Below are 20,379 nucleotides of genomic sequence, written 5' to 3'. Positions count from 1 at the left end.
TTTGTTATTGCAGGTCTTTGTGGAACTTATAATAATGACACGAACGATGACTTTACCACTTTCAGTGGTATCATAGAAAGCTCTGTGCAGCTTTTTGCCCAGTCCTGGTCAATGGGAAGTTGCACACCAATAAGCGGATGCATAAACACTAACAACGGTAAGTGTCGTTTAGCTATAACTGCTTAAACATGTTAAAGGAACACTCTGAAAATGGTTTTGCAGCTCTTCTGGAGTTAAACAGTTTAGTTTTACCATTTTTTAATCCGTTCAGCCAATCTTCTGGTGTGTTTAGCTTAGCTTAGCATAAATAATTGAATCAGATTAGACTATTAGCATCTTGCCTTAAAAAGTGTTGATAGTTGTTTCTATTTAAAGCATGACTCTTCTGTGGTTACATCGTGTACTGATACTGACAGACAATGATAAGTTAATATTGTCTAGGGCAATGTGGCTAGGAACTATACTCTCATTCTGGCTTAATAATAAACAAGGAACTTTGTTGCTATACCATGGCTAAAGCAGGCGCAATGATATTACGCCCAGAAAAATAGAAACTTTTCATTTTCCGTTGGTCTTAGTACACAATGTAACTACAGAAGAGTTAAGCCTATTCCTTTAAATAGGAAAATTAGCATTTTTAAACTTTTTGAGTGAAATGCTAATGGTCTAATTCAATTAAATGATGTATGCTAAGCTAAGGCTGCGTCCGAAACCGCCTACTACTCAGTAGGTACTGCATTTGAATTTAAACGTACTACTCGGCCGTTAGAAAAGTGCGTTCTATACAGTATGAATGTGAAAAGTATGAATGGAGTTCGGACGTACTACATCCGCCATTTTGTCATGGTCACGTGACCTACCTGCGTCAGTTGCGTCGCCTCACTTCCATTCATGAATTCTCTCACGGGGCATCATGGGATAGCGCAGCGTGCATGGAATGCGCACTTCAAAATCTCGCCGGAAGTAGTAAGTCATCCGGGTACTTCTCGCATACTGATTTTCGAATTCTATGAATTCGAATATACTACTCGGCTCGCATACTGATTTTAGCGTACTATATAGTATGGAAGTATGCGGTTTCGGACGCAGCCTAAGATACTGTAAAAGTGCTTCCACCAGTTCTGGATATCAGTTAAATGGATTCAAAAACTCAACCATTTAACTCATGTTTTTCTTGTAATGATGTACGTATTGTGTTAATAAAGTGTTGCGCAACACTTACGTTGCTGTTAAGGTGGGATATGGATGCCTTTAGGCACAGATTTGGTGGGGTGGGTAGGCTTGAGAGTGGTTTAATGTCAACCCAGGCTCATTCTGAAAACGTAGCCCCGCGGACGTTTCTGGGAACTGCGATATACGTCCCAGGAGATATGTATTTCTGCAGTTTTTGTTATCGCGAATCGGCGAGAAGACGATGTGCACGCTTTTTCGCATCCCGAACGCCATTAGTGCCCACGATGTTCTCACCGGAGGCCGCTGTTGAGCGACCGTCTGTCCGAATGAATGAATGATTGACTAGACATCCTCCTCCTCCTTCCCTAAACCCAACCGGTTTTACCGATTGACCCGTCGGCCCGCCAGCTTGCTTCCCTCCCGACGAGCTAACCGGACAAACTGGTTGCGATGGGAAAGCTCTTTAGCTTTCGCTTAAAAAAATGAAATGCAGCCATGCGTACCTCGTAAATCGCGGTCTCCAGAAACGTCTGCGGGGCTACGTTTTCAGAGTGAGCATGGGTTGGTTAATGTGTAATGGATGGGTCAACAGTGTAATTATAAATTAACTTACATAAATTAATTACATGAGGGTTTTTAAAATGGAAGTACAATGTATGAAAAACATGTATGTACACTAAGTCTATCGTACAAAATAAATAATTTTAATTTAATTACTTAAAGTAGTAGTTAAGTTAATGATACACCATCTTGGATGGTTGAACATAAAAACAGTTCACAAAACCTTGTTCTGAGCCGTAATAATTAATTAATTCTCAAATTAAACAAAGCTGACAGAAACTAAAACAGCTGATGGAGTATACACTAAACTGTTCATTATTCAGACACAAGATGGCGCCAAACAGTCAAAAACAACAGAAACTAAAACAGCTGATGGAGTATACACTAACCTGTGCATTATTCAGACACATGATGGAGACAAACAGCCAAAAACACAAAGTTGACAGAAACTAAAACAGCTGATGGAGTATACACTAACCTGCGCATTATTCACACACAAAATGGCGCCAAACAGTCAAAAACACAACAGAAACTAAAACAGCTGATGGAGTATACACTAACCTGCACATTATTCAGACACAAGATGGAGACAAACAGTCAAAAACATCACAAACTAAAACAGCTGATGGAGTATACACTAACCTGCACATTATTCAGACACTAGATGGAGACAAACAGTCAAAAACACAACAGAAACTAAAACTACTGATGGAGTATACACTAACCTGCACATTATTCAGACACAAGATGGAGACAAACAGCCAAAAACACAAAGCTGACAGAAACTAAAACAGCTGATGGAGTATACACTAACCTGCACATTATTTAGACACAAGATGGAGATAAACAGTCAAAAACACAACAGAAACGAAAACAGCTGATGGAGTATACACTAACCTGCGCATTATTCACACACAAGATGGCGACAAACAGTCAAAAACACAACAGAAACTAAAACAGCTGATGGAGTATACACTAACCTGCACATTATTCAGACACAAGATGGAAACAAACAGTCAAAAACAACAGAAACTAAAACAGCTGATGGAGTATACACTAACCTGTGCATTATTTAGACACAAGATGGAGACAAACAGTCAAAAACACAACAGAAACTAAAACAGCTGATGGAGTATACACTAACCTGCGCATTATTTAGACACAAGATGGAGACAAACAGTCAAAAACACAACAGAAACTAAAACAGCTGATGGAGTATACACTAACCTGCACATTATTCAGACACAAGATGGAGACAAACAGCCAAAAACACAACAGAAACTAAAACAGCTGATGGAGTATACACTAACCTGCGCATTATTCAGACACAAGATGGAGACAAACAGTCAAAAACAACAGAAACTAAAACAGCTGATGGAGTATACACTAACCTGCGCATTATTCAGACACAAGATGGAGACAAACAGTCAAAAACACAACAGAAACTTAAACAGCTGATGGAGTATACACTAACCTGCACATTATTCAGACACAAGATGGAGACAAACAGTCAAAAACACAACAGAAACTAAAACAGCTGATGGAGTATACACTAACCTGCGCATTATTCAGACACAAGATGGAGACAAACAGTCAAAAACAACAGAAACTAAAACAGCTGATGGAGTATACACTAACCTGCGCATTATTCAGACACAAGATGGAGACAAACAGTCAAAAACACAACAGAAACTTAAACAGCTGATGGAGTATACACTAACCTGCACATTATTCAGACACAAGATGGAGACAAACAGTCAAAAACACAACAGAAACTTAAACAGCTGATGGAGTATACACTAACCTGCGCATTATTCAGACACAAGATGGAGACAAACAGTCAAAAACACAACAGAAACTAAAACAGCTGATGGAGTATACACTAACCTGCGCATTATTTAGACACAAGATGGCGCCAAACAGTTAAAAACACAACAGAAACTAAAACAGCTGATGGAGTATACACTAACCTGCGCATTATTCAGACACAAGATGGAGACAAACAGCCAAAAACACAAAGCTGACAGAAACTAAACTGGCTAAATGGAGCATACACTAACCTATCTATAATTAATTCATGAGATATTGCCAAACAAACAACTTCCATGGCAAGCAGATGAATATGAATGTAGACGTAATTATATGGATGTGAACACGAGTTCCTGGATGAGCTTGTGTCATTCATCGGTTGTTATCTGGGAATAGCATACTTGGAATGTCATGACTGACCAATCAAGATCACGTATTCCAGACACCCTTAATATATGGATTGAGACCATTTCCAAGCGCTTTCCACTGACTTATTTATTTGATTTTCAGAGCTATTTGCTGAGCAGGGCTGTGATCAGCTGAGAGATCCAGAAGGACTGTTTGCTGAGTGTCACGATTATGTTCCCGTTGCTCCCTTTGTTGAGGTACGGATGCTGTTCTATCCATAAAAAAATGTGGTGTTGGGTTGTTTTCTCGTTCTTAAACAAAACGTTTGGCTCTTATCAGGCTTGCGTTAAGAGAACGTGTCAGTGCTCCAGAGCATTGCAGGATTGTTTGTGCGTCTCCTTCGGGAACTACGCAAAAGCCTGTGTGGGTCAAGGGATCAAGGTTGAAGACTGGAGATCTGGGACAAACTGCGGTAAGAGACACGCTTTTGTTGACAGCGGTTGTAAGTTGTTATAAAAACAAAGGTGTTAATCCCAGTCTTTACACACAGACTCCAAGCCTCCATTTACATTGTTTTGGTTAAATAAACGTTAATGACTGTAGTTTTTGATGGGGCTATTTTTTACTCATACATTAAAAAATACCTTTTTTTCTACTTAACTTGCGCTACATTTTTTGTCAAATAATGGTGATTTTACTTGAGCATGACACTTTCCACTACTGACTTAAATAATAATAATAATAAAAATAAAAATTTACCCAGCAGGTAGCAACATCAAACAGCACATCAAAAAATACATGCAAAGCTAATCAATTTAATGTCAAAACTTTCTATTTAACATCCACCCATTGATGCCCCACCAAAAAATTGACACAAAAATATTACGCATAAAGCTTTAATTACAAATGTACACTCAATTTGGTATCCCTACAATGCGTGTAAACTACATTGATGTTAAAACGACATCAAATTGTCAAGAGTAAAAACTGTTCTGTAATCGGTTTTTGACATGTTTTTTAACGCCAATGTTAGATTTGATTGTAATTTGATGCGCTTTTATGACAGTTTTTAAAAGTGCAGTGGTCCCACTTTATATTAAGTGTCCCTAACTACTATGTACTCACAGCAAAAAAAATAAATACAACGTACTTACTGTGTTTATAATGTATTTGAGAACACTTGTAGTGCTTTTGAGTTGGGATAGAGGTTGGGTTATGGACAGGTTTGGTGGCATGGGTAGGTTTAAGGGTAGGCTAAGGTGTAAACCGGGGTTTGACAGGCGATTGAAGTGAGTAAACTCAATTTACGCACGAATAGCACGATTTATCCGCGCATTCCGCGTCCGGTGTCAAACGTGCAAAACGATCAATTCGCCCCGCGCCATTCGCGTGTATCACACCATTCGCGTCATTCGCGCCACGCCATTCACGCGTATCGCGCCACAGGGTGTCTATTTGCGCGTTTGCATTGACTTAACATTTAAATCACTCGCGCTTGACGCGCGTTCCGCATCTGGTGTGAACGCAACATAAGGGATTGTCAACAGTGCATTTACAAATGTAATTACAAAAGTTAATTACAGATGTAATTACATACACGTATTTAATCAAGCATAAGTACACAGTAAATACATGTATTTACACAATAAGTATATTGTAACAAACTATTAAATCCTATGTAAGTACATATTATTTAAGGCCACTTAAAATAAAGTGGGACCGCAGTTGTTGTAAATTACAAAAAACATTTAGATTTTTTCATGTCATGATGATTACAGTCTGCTAATGCTCTAATGGCTGCTAATTAACATGCGATTGCATAGTCATATACAGCCAACAGTTTCCAAAAGGAAGAAATCTAAATTAGCTGTTTTTGATTTGTGTGTGCAGAGATGTGTCAAACTACTTACGAAAATACAAAAGTAAGAGTAAAGTCTATGCTGCATTATAAACAACACAGACTCATTCTGAAAATGTAACCCTATATACATTTCCGGGGCCTAATGTACAAAGCCTTGCGTTAAGTCGTTAGTAAAAAATTGCGTACGCACAAAGTTGTATATGTGCGTACAAAGTAAAAAATTCAGATGTATGAAACACTGCGTACGTGGAATCCCACGCATATTCCCTTTGTACATCCGAATTTACGTGAAACTGAGCGCACGTGGACGAGCGCAAAACCCCTCCCTGCTTCCTCCCCCGTATAAATATGTAATGACTCTACTTTGGCAAAACCAAATGAAAAAGCAATGAGAAAAGCTAGCAAGAAGAGAAACTTTAAACAGAATGTGAATTGGAGGTGCTCCTATTGCAGGTTGGCCGGAGAAACATGGCGTTAGTTGCAAGTTTGTCGTTGGAATAAGCTAGTTGAGTGATTTCCGCCCGTTTGATCGACAGAGACAACAAAGCTAAAGAGAGCGGACATCAGCAGCAAAGTGCATGGCAACATGTTTTGACACTATCATTCATGAACCCAGTTCGAATCCAGCGTCTGATGTGCTCTTTCTTCTTTTTTCCCCATTACATATCAGATTTTGCCTACTCTTCGTCACGAGGAAGACAAGTAAGAATCATTAATAAGTGTATGCATTATGGTAAGCGCCTGCTAGACATGCGGATGATCCCATCCCACAGAGCTGCCATTGCACAGCTCAAAGATACTTTGTAGTGTGCAATTTGACACAGCTGCCTCAATAAAACAAACACACACAAGAAATGCACATACGCCAGGCATGAAGTTGGCGTAGGTTCTCGCGTTCATTTCATCGTTAATAAATCCACACGTAAGCGTGAAACCTGGCGTACGCAAAGTTTTTGTGTGTATGCAGCGTTGATACATGAGGCCCCTGAAGATCTCGAATCATGTAGCCAGAGGAATGTATTGGATTGCATTTCACCTTTAAAACGAACGCTACGGTGCAGTATGACGCCGTTCCTTTTCATGGACGCTTACCTCCGTATATACGGCTTTCCTGCTGTTAACAGTTTTTCTAGTGGCTCGCCGCATATGTCTGTGAACTTGAGACACAGACTGGAGTTGACCGTGAGGACGGGGTTGAGTCCGGTGGAAAACAATTCCAGAAAGCGGGTAAGACAAAATCAGTAGCCCAAAAATCCCTCAAGTAAATAACAGGGTGAGAATGTGGGAAAATGTGGGAAAAATCAGGGTGCCGCAAGGGCTTTTCTATTTCTGGAAACTGTTGAAAACACTGTTGGTTGGGTTCAGGGAAGGAGGAGAGTGGTTTCAGACGATCAGTCAGTCAGTCAGTCGACAGCAGCCTCTGTTGGATTTATGCGAGAACAGGTGCGAATGGTACTCGCGAGAGAAATTTGAGATCTGAAAAAGCGTACACAGCGATCTCTGGCGGATTCACGAATACAAAAACTTAAAAAAAACGTACCTCCTGAGACATATTTGGTGCTCTCCAGAAATGTATATAGGGGTACAATTTCAGAATGAGCTTGAGTGGAAATAAGTGCATTCCGTTTCTACCCACCGTCTTGGTTGTGTGCGCGCACATCTATATACAGTATGTCTCACCAACACACATCTTTTGGTTTTCAGTTCCTCCGTGCATGGGCAACCTGATGTTCGCCTACGAAACGATGGCTTGTAACCATACCTGCCGTTCCCTGTCGGCCCCCGATCCCACCTGTGCAGTGCTGGACGACCCTGTGGAGGGGTGTGGATGCGCGTCGGACTCTCACCTGGACAACCAGCAGACCTGCAGCCCTAAGACACTGTGCAGCTGCTACCATCCTGGAGGAGTCGCGCCTCCGGGTCCAGTGGTTATCGGTGGACGCCAATGGTAAAGATTAAAACTATGCTGAAAAGTTCATGTTGAGTACTTGACGATACGGTGGCTCAGTGGTTAGCAAATGTGTAAATGAGTGTGTATGGGCGTTTTCCAATACTGGGTTGCAGCTAAAAGGGCATCCGCTGCTTAAAACAAATGCTGGATAAGTTGGCGGTTCATTCCGCTGTGGAGACCCCTGATGAATAAAGGGACTAAGCCGAAAAGAAAATTAATGAATGAGTGTAAATGAGTGTGTATGGGCGTTTTCCAGTACTGAGTTGCAGCTGGAAGGGCATCTGCTGTGTAAAACATATGCTGAATAAGTTGGCGGTTCATTCCGCTGTGGCAACTTCTGATGAATAAAGGGACTAAGCCGAAGAGAAAATGAATGAATGAGTGTAAATTAATGTGTATGGGTGTTTCCCAGTACTGGGTTGCAACTTAAAAGGCACCCGCTGTGTAAAACATATGCTGAATAAGTTGGCGGTTCATTCCACTGTGGCAGCTTCTGATGAATAAAGGGACTAAGCCAAAAGGAAAATGAATGAATGAGTGTAAATGAGTGTGTATGGGCATTTTCCAGTACTGGGTTGCAGCTGGAAGGGCATCTGCTGTTTAAAACATATGCTGAATAAGTTGGCGGTTCATTCCGCTGTGGCAACTTCTGATGAATAAAGGGACTAAGCTGAAAAGAAAATGAATGAATGAGTGTGTATGGGCGTTTTCCAGTACTGGGTTGCAGCTGGAAGGGCATCTGCTGTGTAAAACATATGCTGAATAAGTTGACGGTTCATTCCGCTGTGGCAACTTCTGATGAATAAAGGGACTAAGCCGAAAAGAAAATGAATGAGTGAGTGTAAATTAATGTGTATGGGTGTTTCCCAGTACTGGGTTGCAACTTAAAAGGCACCCGCTGTGTAAAACATATGCTGGATAAGTTGGCGGTTCATTCCGCTGTGGCAACTTCTGTTGAATAAAGGGACTAAGCCAAAAAGAAAATGAATGAATGAGTGTGAATTAGTTTGTATGGGTGTTTCCCAGTACTGGGTTGCAACTGGAAAGGCACCCGCTGTGTAAAACATATGCTGGATAAGTTTGCGGTTCATTCCACTGCGGCGATCTCTGATGAATAAAGGGACTAAGCCGAAAAGAAAATGAATGTAAATTAATGTGTATGGGTGTTTCCCAGTACTGGGTTGCAGCTTAAAAGGCACCCGCTGTGTAAAACATATGCTGGATAAGTTGGCAGTTCATTCCACTGTGGCGACCTCTGATAAATAATGGCACTAAGCCAAAAGAAAATGAATGAATGAATGCTGATTACTGTTTATGCTAATGCGATGTTCAATGTTTGTATTGCAGCTTGTGTGAAAATGGACAGCTACGGTGTCCCCGAATTTGCAGTAAGTTTAATATTGTTATTTTTTTCAGGTGACTGGCTATGTTTTAGCAAGACCACTAAACGTGGTTACTTATAACAGTTACTTTTGTTCTCTTTCTGACAAATTATGATTCCCTTTCAAATATGAAGATCTCAAAACGCTTAAAGAGATAATTCACCAACTAATGAAAATGTACTCACCATTTACTCAACCTCAAGTAGTTTTAAATCTGTTTGGGTTATGTTGAACACACAAGAAGATAATTTGAAGAATGTTGTAAACCGGTAGCCATTTACGCAACCCAAGCTCATTCTGGAAACGTAGCCCCGCGGACTTTTCTGGAGACCGCGATTTACGTGGCCGGAGGTACGTACGGCCGCATTTAGTTTTTTTCGAGCGAACGCTGCAGGGCGGTGTGGCGCCGCTCCGCTCCTCCTCTTCGCGCTCGGCGGCCGACAGCTCGCCTCCGAGTGGAGGGCTTTCCCTATGCAACCAGCTTGTCCGCTTAGCTCACAGCGTTACGTGGGCGGAGCGGAGGCCCCGGCGGAGGAGCCGGCCGCGGGGACAATGACCGGGATCGAGTCCGTGGAACAGCGGTTCCAGAAATCAGGTAAGACGAAAAACAGAATCCGAAAAATAAGGGCGAGAATGCGGCGGGATCCGAAAACACGGTCGAAATCGAAGACGAGGGCTTTTGCTTTTTTTTTTTTCTGGACGGCTTTGGCAAACAGTCGCTTGAGTTTAGGGAAGGAGGAGGAGGAAGAGGAGGGCGGCCGGGTCGGTCGATCCGGCGGCTTTTCGCGCGAGAACAGCGCGGGCCTGAGACGCGAAAAAGCGCGCACATCGGCCTCTCGCGGATCCGCGAAAACAAAAGCCCGCGGGGCTACGTTTCCACAATGAGTTGCATTTACGTCCCAGCCGATAGTGTTTAAAAAGCACATATTGACTCGATTACCCCCTTTCCTAAACCCAACCGATAGTGTTTTCAAAAGCACAGATTGACTCGATTACCCCCTTTCCTAAACCCAACTGATAGTGTTTAAAAAGCACAGATTGACTCGATTACCCCCTTTCCTAAACCCAACTGATAGTGTTTAAAAAAACACAGATTGACTCGATTACCCCCTTTCCTAAACCCAACTGATAGTGTTTTCAAAAGCACAAATTGACTCGATTACCCCCTTTCCTAAACCCAACCGATAGTGTTTTCAAAAGCACAGATTGACTCGATTACCCCCTTTCCTAAACCCAACCGATAGTGTTTTCAAAAGCACAGATTGACTCGATTAAACCCTTTCCTAAACCCAACCGATAGTGTTTTCAAAAGCACAGATTGACTCGATTACCCCCTTTCCTAAACCCAACCGATAGTGTTTTCAAAAGCACAGATTGACTCGATTACCCCCTTTCCTAAACCCAACCGATAGTGTTTTCAAAAGCACAGATTGACTCGATCATCACCGTCCCAAAACCCAACCGATAGTGTTTTCAAAAGCACAGATTGACTCGATCATCACCGTCCCAAAACCCAACCGATAGTGTTTTCAAAAGCACAGATTGACTCGATTACCCCCTTTCCTGAACCCAACCGATAGCGTTTTCAAAAGCACAGATTGACTCGATTACCCCCTTTCCTAAACCCAACCGATAGTGTTTTCAAAAGCACAGATTGACTCGATCATCACCGTCCCAAAACCCAACCAAAGTGTTTTCAAAAGCACAGATTGACTCGATTACCCCCTTTCCTAAACCCAACCGATAGTGTTTTCAAAAGCACAGATTGACTCGATTAAACCCTTTCCTAAACCCAACCGATAGAGTTTTCAAAAGCACAGATTGACTCGATCATCACCGTCCCAAAACCCAACCGAAAGTGTTTTCAAAAGCACAGATTGACTCGATTACCCCCTTTCCTAAACCCAACCGATAGTGTTTTCAAAAGCACAGATTGACTCGATTACCCCCTTTCCTAAACCCAACCGATAGCGTTTTCAAAAGCACAGATTGACTCGATCATCACCGTCCCAAAACCCAACCGATAGTGTTTTCAAAAGCACAGATTGACTCGATTACCCCCTTTCGTAAACCCAACCGATAGTGTTTTTAAAAGCACAGATTGACTCGATTACCCCCTTTCCTAAACCCAACCGATAGTGTTTTCAAAAGCACAGATTGACTCGATTACCCCCTTTCCTAAACCTAACTGATAGTGTTTAAAAAGCAAAGATTGACTCGATTACCCCCTTTCCTAAACCCAACCGATAGTGTTTTTAAAAGCACAGATTGACTCGATTACCCCCTTTCCTAAACCCAAACGATAGTGTTTTTAAAAGCACAGATTGACTCGATTACCCCCTTTCCTAAACCCAACCGATAGCGTTTTCAAAAGCACAGATTGACTCAATCATCACCGTCCCAAAACCCAACCGATAGTGTTTTCAAAAGCACAGATTGACTCGATTACCCCCTTTCCTAAACCCAACCGATAGCGTTTTCAAAAGCACAGATTGACTCGATCATCACCGTCCCAAAACCCAACCGATAGTGTTTTCAAAAGCACAGATTGACTCGATTACCCCCTTTCCTAAACCCAACCGATAGTGTTTTTAAAAGCACAGATTGACTCGATTAACCCCTTTCCTAAACCCAACCGATAGTGTTTTTAAAAGCACAGATTGACTCGATTACCCCCTTTCCTAAACCCAACCGATAGTGTTTTCAAAAGCACAGATTGACTCGATTACCCCCTTTCCTAAACCCAACCGATAGTGTTTTTAAAAGCACAGATTGACTCGATTACCCCCTTTCCTAAACCCAAACGATAGTGTTTTTAAAAGCACAGATTGACTCGATTACCCCCTTTCCTAAACCCAACCGATAGCGTTTTCAAAAGCACAGATTGACTCGATCATCACCGTCCCAAAACCCAACCGATAGTGTTTTCAAAAGCACAGATTGACTCGATTACACCCTTTCCTAAACCCAACTGATAGTGTTTAAAAAGCTCAGATTGACTTGATTACCCCCTTTCCTAAACCCAACCGATAGTGTTTTCAAAAGCACAGATTGACTCGATTACCCCTTTCCTAAACCTAACTGATAGTGTTTAAAAAGCAAAGATTGACTCGATTACCCCCTTTCCTAAACCCAACCGATAGTGTTTTCAAAAGCACAGATTGACTCGATTACCCCCTTTCCTAAACCCAACCGATAGCGTTTTCAAAAGCACAGATTGACTCAATTACACCCTTTCCTAAACCCAACCGATAGTGTTTTCAAAAGCACAGATTGACTCGATTACCCCCTTTCCTAAACCTAACTGATAGTGTTTAAAAAGCAAAGATTGACTCGATTACCCCCTTTTCTAAACCCAACCGATAGCGTTTTCAAAAGCACAGATTGACTCGATCATCACTGTCCCAAAACCCAACCGATAGTGTTTTCAAAAGCACAGATTGACTCGATTACCCCCTTTCGTAAACCCAACCGATAGTGTTTTTAAAAGGACAGATTGACTCGATTACCCCCTTTCCTAAACCCAACCGATAGTGTTTTCAAAAGCACAGATTGACTCGATTACCCCCTTTCCTAAACCTAACTGATAGTGTTTAAAAAGCAAAGATTGACTCGATTACCCCCTTTCCTAAACCCAACCGATAGTGTTTTTAAAAGCACAGATTGACTCGATTACCCCCTTTCCTAAACCCAAACGATAGTGTTTTTAAAAGCACAGATTGACTCGATTACCCCCTTTCCTAAACCCAACCGATAGCGTTTTTAAAAGCACAGATTGACTCAGTCATCACCGTCCCAAAACCCAACCGATATTGTTTTCAAAAGCACAGATTGACTCGATTACCCCCTTTCCTAAACCCAACCGATAGCGTTTTCAAAAGCACAGATTGACTCGATCATCACCGTCCCAAAACCCAACCGATTGTGTTTTCAAAAGCACAGATTGACTCGATTACCCCCTTTCCTAAACCCAACCGATAGTGTTTTTAAAAGCACAGATTGACTCGATTACCCCCTTTCCTAAACCCAACCGATAGTGTTTTTAAAAGCACAGATTGACTCGATTACCCCCTTTCCTTAACCCAACCGATAGTGTTTTCAAAAGCACAGATTGACTCGATTACCCCCTTTCCTAAACCTAACTGATAGTGTTTAAAAAGCAAAGATTGACTCAATTACCCCTTTTCCTAAACCCAACCGATAGTGTTTTTAAAAGCACAGATTGACTCGATTACCCCCTTTCCTAAACCCAAACGATAGTGTTTTTAAAAGCACAGATTGACTCGATTACCCCCTTTCCTAAACCCAACCGATAGCGTTTTCAAAAGCAAAGATTGACTCGATCATCACCGTCCCAAAACCCAACCGATAGTGTTTTCAAAAGCACAGATTGACTCGATTACACCCTTTCCTAAACCCAACTGATAGTGTTTAAAAAGCACAGATTGACTCGATTACCCCCTTTCCTAAACCCAACCGATAGTGTTTTCAAAAGCACAGATTGACTCGATTACCCCCTTTCCTAAACCTAAATGATAGTGTTTAAAAAGCAAAGATTGACTCGATTACCCCCTTTCCTAAACCCAACCGATAGTGTTTTTAAAAGCACAGATTGACTCGATTACCCCCTTTCCTAAACCCAAACGATAGTGTTTTTAAAAGCACAGATTGACTCGATTACCCCCTTTCCTAAACCCAACCGATAGCGTTTTCAAAAGCACAGATTGACTCAGTCATCACCGTCCCAAAACCCAACCGATATTGTTTTCAAAAGCACAGATTGACTCGATTACCCCCTTTCCTAAACCCAACCGATAGCGTTTTCAAAAGCACAGATTGACTCGATCATCACCGTCCCAAAACCCAACCGATTGTGTTTTCAAAAGCACAGATTGACTCGATTACCCCCTTTCCTAAACCCAACCGATAGTGTTTTTAAAAGCACAGATTGACTCGATGACCCCCTTTCCTAAACCCAAACGATAGTGTTTTTAAAAGCACAGATTGACTCGATTACCCCCTTTCCTAAACCCAACCGATAGCGTTTTCAAAAGCACAGATTGACTCAATCATCACCGTCCCAAAACCCAACCGATAGTGTTTTCAAAAGGACAGATTGACTCGATTACCCCCTTTCCTAAACCCAACCGATAGTGTTTTTAAAAGCACAGATTGACTCGATTACCCCCTTTCCTAAACCCAACCGATAGTGTTTTCAAAAGCACAGATTGACTCGATTACCCCCTTTCCTAAACCCAACTGATAGTGTTTAAAAAGCACAGATTGACTCGATCGCCCTCTTTCCTAAACCCAACTGATAGTGTTTTCAAAAGCACAGATTGACTCGATTACCCCCTTTCCTAAACCCAACCGATAGCGTTTTCAAAAGCACAGATTGACTCGATCATCACCGTCCCAAAACCCAACCGATAGTGTTTTCAAAAGCACAGATTGACTCGGTTACCCCTTTCCTAAACCCAACCGATAGTGTTTTCAAAAGCACAGATTGACTCGATTACCCCCTTTCCTAAACCCAACTGATAGTGTTTAAAAAGCACAGATTGACTTGATTACCCCCTTTCCTAAACCCAACCGATAGTGTTTTCAAAAGCACAGATTGACTCGATTACCCCCTTTCCTAAACCCAACCGATAGTGTTTAAAAAGCACAGATTGACTCGATTACCCCCTTTCCTAAACCCAACCGATAGTGTTTTAAAAAGCACAGATTGACTCGATCGCCCTCTTTCCTAAACCTAAGGAAATTCTATGTAAGTCATTGCCTACTGGTGGCTTTCAGCATTCTTTAAACTATCTTATTTCATGTTCAACAGTACAAAAGAAATCAAGCATGCTTCGTACACATGGAGGAGGATTAAATGTTGACTTTTAAAAAGATTTAAGTCCATTTAGAAGATGACTTATTTGTAAACAAGTGTTTTGCACGCATCTTTCTTCATATTAACTACTTTTTTTTTCTGGTAAAGTTTGAAACATTTCCTGTGAAAAAGAATGCGACCAAAATTACACGTATGCTTGAGCAAATGTGTGTCTTTTGTTGTTTCTTTCTCCTCTATTGGTTAGGTTTTGTTTATGGCTTAGCATAGGTGATGCATAAGTAAAACAACACCTGCTTGTGGATGTTTTGTAGGAGATGTGCAACTCAAAGTACCTGTATTTCAGGTTGTACAGAAACATAGCCAGTGTCACACGCTTTAAAACACTTCACTTGAAGGGGTGTTCATGGCACCTTTATACCTTCTCTTGACCTCAGCTACAGCAGTGCAAAACTAAAATATCTTAATTTTAATGGCACTGTTGTAAAATAGTTTGACAGGGTATTGACACTTTCACTAAGAAAATGCAAGGACAAAAAGTGTTCAGAATGAATCAGAACAGTAATGACACAATTATAATGGCCGTCATGTTTATGACGGGTTTATGACAAGAGGATATTTTGAACAATGTTGGAAACTGGAAGCCGTTTACGTCCAAAGGACAGTTTATGAAAGTCTTTTTATGGACAACGTTATAACATCGTCACGATACTGGAATTCGAAACTTATCGGTTCTGTGATTTTAAAAACGTCCCTCTAACATTGACTTAACACTGGAGCGTTTTAAGGCTGCGAAGATCAGCTGATTCATCAGCGGATCAATCGGATGTCAGCTTATGAACCGAACAGCTGATCTTCAGGGCTTTAAAATGCTTCAGTGTCCCTGCATCTGTGGTTACCCTGCTGAAAAACCCAGCTTAAACCAGCTTAGGCTGGTTGGCTGGATTTAGCTGGTCAACCAGCCTGGTTTTAAAGGGGTTTTGGCCATTTCCAGGCTAGTTTCTTGCCATTTCCAGGCAAATGACCAGCTAAATCCAGCTAAAACAAGCTTGACCAGTCTGGCTTAAGCTGGACATAGCTGGTTTTGGATGGGCTCCCAGCCTGGCTAGGCTGGTCAATCTGGTTTTAGATGGCCATCTTCCAGCCTGAGCAGCTAAGACCAGGATGGAAATGGCTGGAAACCAGCCTGGAAAGGGCCAAAACCCCTCTAAAACCAGCCTGTTAGACTAGCTAAAACCAGCCAACCAGTCTAGGCGGGTTTAAGCTGTTTCTTTCAGTAGGGTACACTCAGTAAACAGCGGTGAGTTCAGTAAACTGACCCTTCACGGCCAATCACTGTCATTTTTGTTGAGAACTGATCAAGAACGTGCTGGAAATAGTTTTTTAAATTTCAGTACCAATGGGTATTGAATTACGATATCGTAACAACACTACGACTGTAGTTATAGTTACAGTTTGTTTATTATTCAATGATCTATGCTAAGCTAAGCTAAGCTAATTAAGTGGAATGAATTGAAAAAATGGTAAGACTCAACTGTTAACTGTTAATACTAGGGGGGGTAAAATGAGTCTATATCCAAAAATAACGATTGGTTTACAATACTACTGTAAATAAAGTCCAGGAAAGATGTGTTGATAGGGTGAAATTTCCAACCCGGGCTCATTGTGGAAACGTAGCTCCGCGGACGTTTCTGCTGACCGCAAGATACGTCCCGGGAGGTACGTATTCGAGCGTTTTTGTTTTCGCAGATCCGCGAGAGGCCGCTGTGCGCGCTTTTTCGCGTCTTGGGCACCTCTCGGGAGCGGGCGCCGTTCACGCCTGCGCTGTTCTCACGCGAAAAGCCGCCGGATCGGCCGCCCCTCCTCTTCCTCCTCCTCCTCCTCCTTCCCTAAACCCGAGCGACGGTTCGCAAAAGCCGTCCAGAAAAACAAACAAAAAAAAAAAAAGCAAAAGCCCTCGTCTTCAATTACAACCGCGTTTTCGGATCCCGCCGCGTTCTCGCCCTTATTTTTCGGATTCCGTTTTTCGTCTTACCTGATTTCTGGAACCGCTGTTCCCCGGACTCGATCCCAGTCGTCGTCCCCGCGGCTGGCTCCTCCTCCTCCTCCGGGGCTTCCACTCCGCCAACGCAACGCTGTGAGCTAAGCAGACAAACTGGTTGCATCGGGTAAGCCCTCCACTTGGAGGCGAGCCGTCAGCTGGCGAGCGCGAAGAGGAGGAGCGGAGCGGCGCCACACCGCCCCGCAGCGTTCGCTCGAAAAAAACTAAACGCGGCATTACGTACCTCAGGCCACATAAATCGCGGTCTCCAGAAACGTCCGCGGGGCTACGTTTCCAAAGTGAGCTTGGGTTGGAAATTTCACAGGTGAAATCCAAATTCGCCAGAGTTTGCCTTCAGCGCAAGTCTAATTCATTAAACAATGTTCATTACAAGTCTTTACAGCATGTTAAGCTCAACTGATATTCAGCTACAAACATTCGTTAAACTCTTTGCCTCCTTTCTAGATTGCACAGCGGGAAAGATTTGTGTGGATTGCTCACAAATACCGGTCAACACGGCCCATAGGACATGCGGAAGCTTGACCAAACCTGTGGTAAGCATTTCATTTCCACAAATATACATAACAGCGTCTTGTTTTAAGTGTTATCATGTTCATGTTGTGTGTGAAATTTGATGATTTTTCATATCCACAGAGTAATGATGGCAGCTGTTTCAGTGGCTGTTATTGTCCGGGTGGCCTTTTTCAAGATCATAACGGTGGTTGTGTGAATCGCGATAACTGCACCTGCGAATTCAGCGGGAGAGTTTTCGAAACTGGACAGAGCGTGCTGACGAATTGTAAAACATGGTAAGAGAAATCCAGAGTTTTACCATGGTTTTCTGGATTTATTTTCCCAGCCTCATGTTATTCCAAATGGTTTCAACCCTGCTGAAAAGAACAGCTAAAACCAAAAGCTGGTTGGCTTGTCTTAGCTGGTTTTAGCTGGAAGTAGCTGGTTTTATCTGGTCTCCCAGCCTGGTCAAGCTGGTTTTAGCTGGTCTTCCAACCTGGCCAGGCTGGTCAAGCTGGTATGTCAGTCTGACCAGGCTGGTTTTAGCTGGTCTCTCAGCCTGGTCAAGCTGGTTTTAGCTGGTCTCCTATCCTGGTCAAGCTGGTCTCTCAATCTGACTAGGATGGTTTTATCTGGTCTCCCAGGCTGGTCAAGCTGGTTTTAGCTGGTTTCCCAACCTGGCCAGACTGGTCAAGCTGGTCTCTCAATCTGACCAGGCTGGTTTTACCTGGTCTCTCAGCCTGGTCAAACTGGTTTTCGCTGGTCTCCCAGCCTGGCCTGGCTGTTCAAGCTGGTTTTAGCTGGTCTCCCATCCTGGTCAAGCTGGTCTCTCAATCTGACCAGGCTGGTTTTAGCTGGTCTGTCAGCCTGGTCAAGCTGGTTTTTGCTGGTCTCCCAGCCTGGCCAGGCTGGTTTTAGCTGGTCTCTCAGCCTGGCCAGGCTAGTTTTAGCTGGTCTCCCAGCCTGGTCAAGTTGGTTATAGCTGGTCTCCCAGCCTGACCAGCTAAAACCAGCTAAGACCACCCACCTGAACAGCTAAGACCAGCCTGACCAGCTAAAACCAGTTAAGACCAGCCAGCTAAGACCAGCCTGACAAGCTAAAACCAGCCTGATCAACTAAGACCGGCTAAAAAGTGACCAAAACCCCTCTAAAACCAGCCTGACCCACTAAAACCAGCTAAGACCAACCTGACCAACTAAAAAGTGTCCAAAACCCCTCTAAAACCAGCTAAGACCAGCTAAAACCAGCTAAGACCAACCTGATCAACTAAGACCAGCTAAAAAGTGGTTAGAACCCCTCTAAAACCAGCCTGACCAGCTAAAACTAGCTATGACCAGCTAAGACTAACCTGATCAACTAAGACCAGCTAAAAAGTGGCCAAAACCCCCTAAAACCAGCCTGATCAACTAAGACCAGCTGAAAAGTGGCCAAACCCCCCCTAAAACCAGCCTGACCAGCTAAGACTAGCTAGACCACCTAAAACCAGCTAAGACCAACCTGACCAACTAAGACCAGCTAAAAAGTGGCCAAAACCCCTCTAAAACCAGCCTGACAAACCAGCCATGACCAGCCTGGGAAACAAGCTAAAACCAGCTTGGGTGACCAGCTAAAACCAGCCTGACCAGCTTAGGCTTGTTTAGCTGTTTTTTTCAGTAGGGAATTGTTTAGGAACCGAGGGATTATCTTCCAGGGCTCATATTTATATATGTTTGCATATGAACCTTCCTAAAAGTGGAGGAACGGCAGATGCAAAGTCAATATTTAAGTTTTAATATTATACTTCCCTGCTAAAAAAATCCAGCTTAAACCAGCCTAGGCTGGTTGGCTGGTTTTAGCTGGTCGACCAGGCTGGTTTTAGAAGGGTTTTGGCCACTTCCAGGCTGGTTTCCAGCCATTTCCAGCCTGGTCTTAGCTGATCAGGCTGGAAAATGACCAGCTAAATCCAGCTAAAACCAGCTTGACCAGCCTGGCTTAAGCTGGACATAGCTGGTTTTGGCTGGGCTCCCAGCCTGCTAGGCTGGTCAAGCTGGTTTTAGCTGGTCATCTCCCAGCCTAACCAGCTAAGACCAGGCTGGAAATGGCTGAAAACCAGCCTGGAAGTGGCCAAAACCCCTCTAAAACCAGCCTGGTTGACCAGCTAAAACCAGCCAACCAGCCTAGGCTGGTTTAAGCTGGATTTTTCAGCAGGGTAAGAATATGTTTACTCAAATATGCGCGGATTAGCACCATGTGAGCCCTTTAAGAGTGTGGGTTCACTGAGAAAGTGTTCATTCACCAGTGCATTTTAATCGTGAGTTGTGTCGCAGCACATGTCGAGGTGGTGAATGGTCCTGTGTTGATGAGGAATGTTCAGGAACATGTTCGGTGTTTGGGAATGGACAGTATCAAACATTTGACTCCAAATGGTACAGATTCGACGGAAACTGCCAGTACACCTTGGCTAAGGTAAGCAGGAAATCACCTGTATTCGGGTGACCTTGGAGTTGGATATATTACATATAAACCATTTGAACGCTGGCAGAAGTAGCTTGGTCAATCAGTTACTGAATCAATAGTATGAAACAATAATAGACAATTGTTGTTTTAAACGAAGCAGTTCATGGACACCTGATGATCTGATTGAAGGTCGTTTTTTCTTAAAGCAAAATTTCCCAACTTTCCACCATATACATTCAGATTGTTTTGGCATATAATTAGCTCCATAGTAATGCTTCTTTAAAGGAGCACCCCACCTATTATCGGTTGTTTTTTTTAACGCCAATGTTAGATTTGATTTTGATTGTAATATGACATGCTTTTTGACACTTTTTGGAGGTGCAGTTGTTGTAAATTTATATACATAAGATGTACCATACAGTTAAACAGTAGAGTTTTACCTTTTTTGAATCCATTCAGCCAATCTC

The 20,379-nt window shown here is 42.6% G+C and overlaps 2 protein-coding genes across 5 annotated transcripts in view; both read left to right on the top strand.

Annotated features, from left to right (window-relative positions):
- slco1d1 (solute carrier organic anion transporter family, member 1D1) overlaps positions 1–20,379 on the top strand; it is a 790,174-nt gene that overhangs the window by 680,988 nt on the left and 88,807 nt on the right. The gene's annotated exons all lie outside the window — the stretch shown is intronic.
- The window catches only part of muc5e (mucin 5e), an 89,762-nt gene that overhangs the window by 31,619 nt on the left and 37,764 nt on the right, over positions 1–20,379 (top strand). For all 4 annotated transcript variants that reach the window (XR_015481682.2, NM_001442860.1, NM_001442859.1 and 1 more), the window contains 8 exon segments: positions 14–157; positions 4,054–4,148; positions 4,231–4,363; positions 7,457–7,700; positions 9,051–9,091; positions 17,428–17,516; positions 17,617–17,771; positions 19,783–19,921. Coding sequence is in view for 3 of the 4 variants with exons in the window: in NM_001442860.1 (NP_001429789.1) it covers positions 14–157; positions 4,054–4,148; positions 4,231–4,363; positions 7,457–7,700; positions 9,051–9,091; positions 17,428–17,516; positions 17,617–17,771; positions 19,783–19,921 (1,040 nt within the window). In the remaining variant the exon portion in view is untranslated.

Source organism: Danio rerio, chromosome 4 (assembly GCF_052040795.2).
Source record: "Danio rerio strain M-AB ecotype USA chromosome 4, GRCz13ab, whole genome shotgun sequence".
Taxonomy (NCBI): Eukaryota; Metazoa; Chordata; class Actinopteri; order Cypriniformes; family Danionidae; genus Danio; species Danio rerio.
Note: the sequence above shows the minus strand (reverse complement) of the source record. Positions and strands in the feature narration are given on the sequence as shown.